We start from the raw sequence: 7,008 nt of genomic DNA, 5'->3' as shown, positions 1-7,008 counted from the left end.
CACGCTGCCAAGCGACCAGCCACAACGAAGACAGATGCTGATAAGTGAAGGGCCACCCGTGCTACCGGAAGACACAAATGTGGCCGCTCCCTTGCGAATCGAATGAGTTCCAATCTCACTGCTGCCGACCGGATTGTCTTGAAATAGTGCCTGTTTCAAGCCTTTGCCGAACCTCGTGCGCTGAGACGAACCAGGAAAGAGTGCTCCAACAGCAAGCATCGGGTTGCAGGCAAGGTACAGCCCAAGAGCAAGGAAAGAGCACATGTGTGGCTGTAGTGGGTTGGCATAGATGTGCCGAGGGTCCCGCCGTTTTCTTCCATCTTGGTCGGTCTTGGACTTGAAGAACGTGACCCCTATGGCGTCTTCTTCGTACGACAATTGTCCAAGCTGAATGGTTTCTGTTGACTTCGAGCGTGCCATCAGGTTCCACAACAATACGAGAAACAGGTGTAGGAAGCCAGCGTCCATTGACGAAATTGTTGTGCGGCAAAGAGCTTCGTATGCTCCAAAACCGAGAGGACACTTTCCCGATTCCTTCACTGAAGTGGTCTGCTCGCTTGACGCTGTGATTCGCCGAATTCCTAACGGAGCTGTTAATGTCGTTGTTTGTGCTGCTTGCTGTACCTTGGAACACGCTTTTAAGTCGCTGTCAAACTGTGGCAGAGTTTGCAGATGGACCTTTTGCATCTTGTAGTAGTTTCGCATGGCTGACCTGTAGCCGGACATCGTGTTGGCCTTCACAGCAGTGTTCTGCATGGTCCAAACGATGAACTGGACGAACCACTCGTACGAGAACGTTGCCAGGTTGATTGAGCCGTCTGCCTTGAGTAGCTCATTGGCTTGATCGGTGTGCTGGATCCACTTGACAACTTGACGGATTCCCGAGGCGTATGCCTTCTTGGATCTTTCGGCCACCAGAGCACCATGAATTTCCTCCAGCGTCGACGATTCGCGCGGCGGTACTGTCGTCATGTCAAGAAACGATATGCTTGTGTTTCATCCAATCAGTGCTCGAGAATACACGGTAGGCCTGGTGGCCTACAAATGCACAAAATTTCCATTGTTTACACTAATCTTGTTCGTATCTTTTGGACACTTTTTCATTGAGAAAAGAACAAATATAGGCCTGGTGGCCTACTCATCTATTGAATTTAGTATACCGGCCCTATGTAGTTCATTCAATGTGTGATTAGAGTGTATCACACTAATTTTGAAACACCTTGAGGCTTCTCGATCACATGAATAGTGTGTTTCACACTATTTTTCATTTACTATTATTTAGAGAATCACATGAATTGTACACTATTTACATATGTAGATATCACACTATTTAAGATCCGAAATACTGATTCCCCCCCCCCCTAAACGGAACGGGGGAAATTCAATATATTTCATAATCCTATATTATAAATCGTCAAGGGGTTTTCAAATATTTGAACCATGTCAGGAAAGTGTGGATATATTCAAACATGAAGCATCACATAACCTTCGCCAAGAAGCATGTTCTAAATTATTTTGCGCGCCGGTTCGTGGCGTACTTGCGCTCAGCTCTCACCCAGCCACTCGAGCAAACTTTCTGGGTCATGAACCATAGTCATCCCAACCCCGCCTGAGACATCATCAGCGTACTTGACGTCGTTATCGCTACGGAACCCGAGCATCTTCCCGTTGTCGATATCGACAACGAAATGAGTATCGTCAACACTCTCTACGACGTTTTTGCAAGACTGGAACTCACCTAAGTGCGCTGGTTCATGAGTAATGCAATGATTCAATGTGAGAGCGGAAGCTTGCGTGCGACGGTTCCGAGATGGCAGACGATCTCCTTCGATGTGCACATTGCGCTTCTCATACACCATCAATTTTGCGGGATGTGCCCGCCCGACAAAGTTGTACTTGTCCATGAGGCGTTGGACCCATCGAAGATCGATACGGTCCAATATGGGCTTGTACGGCTTGGCTTCATTCGCAAACGTAGTATTCAACACCGGATGAGTCGACGTCTTGACGAAGACTTTGGCGAACAAAATGAGCAACTTCGGCGAGAACTTCACCCCAGCCTTGCGTAAGCGGTTGAACTCCTCCACCACCCCGCCGTACAACCACCCAACCCATGCCTCTTGCTTGCGACTACAACCAGACGCCGCCTTGGACAGCATCATCTTCGGGTGCTAGGCTGTTAGTGGCTGACCGGCATGAAGTTCTCCCAGTCTTCCCGTAGGATGACCGCTCGAGTGCTCCACCACTGGCTCGCCTTCGTGCAGTTTGCATTTACGGAACCGGGAAATCTTCCAGGAACTATCGCACCGTCCGGGCGAACAACCCGTTCTTGCCGGTCGTCTGCTCGTCCTCGACCATCCACTTGACGACCTTGACGCGCGTCTGCTGTGTTGTGACTTGCTAAAGTGTGCGCTTTCTGCTTTTCCCCACCACCTCCTCCTGCTGATTTTCTTCGGCCTCCTCAACCCCCTTCTCATCATCGATCTGAATCACTGTTCTGCGGCATTCGCGGAAGTGCGACGTGTGCCCTTAGAGGTGACCTAGGGCAAACTGCACTTACTCCACGGACATCCGTGGAGGGCCGACCAGTTGGGTGGCTGCAAGGCTGCCACCGTTTCAGGAAAAGTAGTGACTGGAATGGAGTGGTAATACCAGTCTATTTGTACTACGTAGTATTATGAATCGGATCAAGACGTTAATCTCCGTGTTGTTAACGGACGTTAACAACGCGGGTGCGGAACAAAGAATTCTTTAGAGAACGTATCGGCATTACAATAAGTGACACCGAAGAGCAGTCCTTCAGTCGCAAGTCTCCGTCGCCGGAGCGCGACGATGAGAAATTGCGTACGACAATGCGTGGTCGCGAACGCGGGCGTTTTCCGCGGGCCAATTGGTTCACCAAGAAGAACTCAGCCACAGCCGATCAACTAGACGCCGTGGTTTATGGACGACAAGGTTGCGATGACGTCAAGATGGACGCCATCGGCTGCGCTGAAGTCAGTAGCTGACGTGCCACTGCCGGACGAACCGTCTGTCGCGCCGAGTGCAGCAAAAGATGTGGACATGGGCCAGGACGAGCCCATGAGGGTGTCGAGTGCCCCGGCTTTGCCGCAACCGCCTGTTTTCCAGGGGTCGAACAAAGGCTGAGCGGCGTGTGTTCATGCGGGAGTATCAGCGATACGCCTCGCAACTGATGGCATTGCAATCTATTGCAATCAAGCGGCCAGAGGCCGTTGTTGATGCCAGTTGGCGCTTTTATGGACCTTTTTTCGAAGCGTCGCATCGCTATGTTCGACTTCAGGAGGTCCCCAAGCGATGTCACGGAAGAAGAGTGGATCGGCTGGTTCAAGCAAGGCGAAAACGAGGAGCCTTACGAATTGGATGCGCTGAAGAAGCGCCTGCAGGCTGCAGTTCAATTCAACACAAAGATCCTTGACGCCGACAGTCGTCGAGTGAGTCGAATGCTCGACAACCTGATGCGAGTGCTGGAGGCAAATGGCCAAGAGTGCGTCCTCGATCAGGAGGCCAGTTGGTGGTGAGTGTCATCACCGACATTATCAAGCCTGCGCCACTTCAAGTGGCTATGACGAAGCAGTTGAAACTGCATCGCAACAAGAACATCAAGACAAACGTGTTCGAGTACGTCAAGTTTTTGCGCAAGTTTGTTGCTGGCTGGTAGCCAGCAACAAACATGCGAAAACTCCGGGCGAGTACCGGATGACGATTGATTCTCGCCCTATCAACGCATGGACGATTCCCATGCCGTGGCCGATGCCCAAATTGGACGCCGCGATGGCGACGTTGGTCAGCATGGACGTGTTCTTCACACTCGACTGGCTCAAGGGCTACTGGAATCTCCCGCTGCGCCCCTCGTGTCAGATGTGGTACTTTTTCATGACACCGTTTGGAGTGTGCACGCCTACGAGAATCCTCATGGGTCAGACGGACGCCGTAGCGTACTGTCAGTCCGTCGTCAACCAAATGTTCGGCGAGTTGTTGTACGCTGGCGTGTTGGGCTGGTTGGACGATCTCCTCGGGTATGCGGACAGCGTGGACAAGTTGTTCGTCCTGTTGGACAAGGTGCTGGCCATCTGCGGAAAGTTCCGCCTCAAGTTGCACCCGAAGAAATGTGACTTCTTTCTCAAGGAAGCTACGTGGTGCGGAAAGGTGATCTCCGCCGATGGAGTCTCGCATTCGCCTGAACGTGTTCAGGGTTTGTGTGCGTTGGAGACGCCTGTGACCGGCGCCGACCTGCAGCAATTCGTATGTGCAACGAATTGGATGCGTAGCTCGATCCCTAACTACGCCGAGTTGATCGGACCGTTGCGGCAGCTGTTGGATGTTGCGGCGAAGGCCGCTGGCGGGCAATGAAGACAGTGCTGGCGCACCAATCTTGCAGCAGTTGGATGGGCGGCCGAGCACGACGACTGTTTCGCGGCTGTGAAGGAGACGTTGCAACGAATGGTGCCACTGTCACACCCGTCGGCAGATAAGGTCATCTGCCTCTACACCGATGCGAGCGAGACGCACTGGGGCGCGGCGTGCACCCAGATTCCACCGGAAGACCTTGGCCTGCCGGTGGATCAACAACGGCACGAGCCGTTAGCGTTCTTGAGCGGTGGATTTGGATTTGGTGGGTCAAGCGCCCGTTGGCCAGCGGTCGAGGAAGAAGCGTTTGAAATCGTTGAATCTTGCAAACGGTTGGAATAACTTTTGCTGCGTCAGCAAGGTTTCCGTCTATTTTCGGACCATGACAACGTGCTGTACATCTTTAACCCGTTTGGTTACCACAGCAATATGGCCCGCTGCCAAGCTCACAAGCTCCAACGTTGGGCTATGGCCATGACATCCTTCCCCTACACGCTCGAGCATGTGGCAGGAGAAGACAACGTGTGGGCCGACCTGTTGAGCCGCTGGGGTGCGGTGCAAATGTCAGCTCAAGTGTCAAGAGTGCGACAACTGGTCGTGGTGTCGCCCCTGCAAGCCAAAGATTTCGCCTAACCAACTGCGGCGGCAATTATGAAAGTGCAGTAACATGCAAGATCAACTGCCGGAGAACATGCCGTTGAGGACGGCGTGGCATGGAGCGACCATGATGGGTTTTTCGTCACCGTTGGGGGGAAGATATGGATTCCGCCGAACGGGGTCAACTTGCAACAACGAATTTGTATCATTGCCCACCTAGGAGCCGCAGGGCATCGCGGCATGGACGTGACGACACAAGGCGTTGTGGAACGCTTCGACAGGCGTCAAGGAAGACGTTAAAGCATTTGTGAGCAACTGCTTGCACTGCCTGTGTGTGGACGTCACGATGGTGCCGAGACCAAGGGGTGTTGCCTTCCATGCGGAGCGCCCCTACGAACTCATACACTTTGACTGGTTGCAGCTGCCGCCAGCCGAAAATGGTTCGAAATACGTGCTTGTTGTGAAGGACGACATGAGCGGATTTTGCCGTCTGTTTCCATCCGCGGCAGCGACGTGGACAGCAGAGGCCATGCTCTGATGGATTGGTTTGCGTTTTGATGACATGGGTGTCTGACGGCGGAACGCATTTCAAGAACGAAGTCGTGGGGAAGATCAAGAATATAATCGATGCCCACCACCACATCACGACACCGTATACACCGTGAGCGAACGGCACGGTAGAAGTTGTGAATCGACTCGAGTTGCGAGAATTGAAAGACCCTCACGAGCGAACTGAAGCTGCGCTCGGATTAATGGCCGTGCGTGTTGACGCTGGTGCAAAGTGCATTGAACAACCAGCCGGCCAACAGGCTTGGCGGGATGTCTCCGGTGACGGCGTTTCAAGGTTTGCCGGCGACTCCACCACTGTCTGGGTTCGTACACCCAAGAACCAAAACGGTTCTGTCCGTCGACTGGCTTGCATCGGCTCGACAAAAGCACATGACAGAGTTGCGGTCGGCCTTGGACAATTTTCATCGCGACGTGGCGGCAACAAGCGAAACATTGCGCCATCAGGCGCGTGGACGACGCTCGAAAAAGCCGCATGTGAAAATGGCAAAGTTTGCGCTTGGCGATTATGTTCTGCTGGGAAAAGTCGTCAAGTTTCCCAACAAGTTAGCCCTGAACTGGAGAGGACCATACCGTGTATCACGTATCGAGTCAGACTACGTGATGGAAATTCAACAGCTTGTTGAACCATTTGCGACGTCGGTCCACCACGCCAGCCGCCTGAAGTACTTCTGCGATGCCGCCTTGGACGTGACCGACGACTTGAAGGAATACGCGGCGTTCGGTGACGAAGGATTTTTCGTTGAAGACCTCCTCGGCGCACGGTGCAGCGCCGAGGGCAAGTACGAAGTGCGCGTCAAGTGGAAGGGCCTTGAAGAAGAAGCTTCGTGGGAGCCCGCCGCGCATCTGTACGAAGACATTCCGGTCGTCTTCAATCGATGTGTCATGAAGCACGCCAGCGATGGCGCAGTCAAGGCGATGCGTGATGACTTGGAAGCAACCCTGGGTCGTCCGTTGTAGGGGGGAGTGTTCCGCGGCATTCGCGGAAGTGCGACGTGTGCCCTTAGAAGTGACCAAGGGCAAACCGTACTTACTCCACGGACATCCGTGGTGGGCCGAGGAGTTGGGTGGCTGCAGGGCTGCCACCGTTTTAGGAGAAGTAGTGACTGGAATTAAGTGGTACACTCAGCGTCAAAAACTAGGGAACACTGGCATTTTTTGTGAAATCTCAGCAACCAATGGGAGTTAGGAGTCGCTGTTTGAATATGTCGTGTGCATTTGCATGTGTGACGCGTGACTCTACCTAGTGGCTCCAAAATTGACAATTTACAACGTGTTTCCATACAACAATCAAATTTTGCCTTGTGACAATATCATGGAACACTTTGATCAATACAAAGACTCATATTATGAGTGATTGTAACATTCTAGAATGTGTGTAACACACGCCTCTTCATTCTGGGTTGCAGTCACTTTCCATCATGCCACGACAACGCATGACCGAAGAGATGCGTGGCCGCATCATGGGCCTGCGTG

At 52.7% G+C, this 7,008-nt stretch overlaps 3 protein-coding genes across 3 annotated transcripts; 1 reads left to right on the top strand and 2 right to left on the bottom strand.

Moving 5' to 3' along the window:
* Window positions 1-155: 155 nt before the first annotated feature.
* Window positions 156-972, bottom strand: H310_14812 (hypothetical protein; the record flags this gene model as incomplete). Its single annotated transcript, XM_008882743.1, has 2 exons — window positions 156-180; window positions 263-972. 2 exons carry the CDS (start codon window positions 970-972, stop codon window positions 156-158), a joined length of 735 nt encoding a protein of 244 aa, XP_008880965.1.
* Window positions 973-1,544: 572 nt separating this feature from the next.
* Window positions 1,545-2,162, bottom strand: H310_14811 (hypothetical protein; the record flags this gene model as incomplete). Its single annotated transcript, XM_008882742.1, has 1 exon — window positions 1,545-2,162. One exon carries the CDS (start codon window positions 2,160-2,162, stop codon window positions 1,545-1,547), a length of 618 nt encoding a protein of 205 aa, XP_008880964.1.
* A 3,622-nt stretch (window positions 2,163-5,784) lies between these two features.
* H310_14810 (hypothetical protein) lies at window positions 5,785-6,492 on the top strand (the record flags this gene model as incomplete). Its single annotated transcript, XM_008882741.1, has 1 exon — window positions 5,785-6,492. One exon carries the CDS (start codon window positions 5,785-5,787, stop codon window positions 6,490-6,492), a length of 708 nt encoding a protein of 235 aa, XP_008880963.1.
* Window positions 6,493-7,008: the final 516 nt, after the last annotated feature.

This window comes from Aphanomyces invadans (genome assembly GCF_000520115.1).
Source record: "Aphanomyces invadans strain NJM9701 unplaced genomic scaffold supercont1.91, whole genome shotgun sequence".
Taxonomy (NCBI): domain Eukaryota; phylum Oomycota; class Saprolegniomycetes; order Saprolegniales; family Verrucalvaceae; genus Aphanomyces; species Aphanomyces invadans.
The sequence above is the reverse complement of the archived record's forward strand: the minus strand, read 5'-3'. Positions and strand labels throughout refer to the sequence as shown.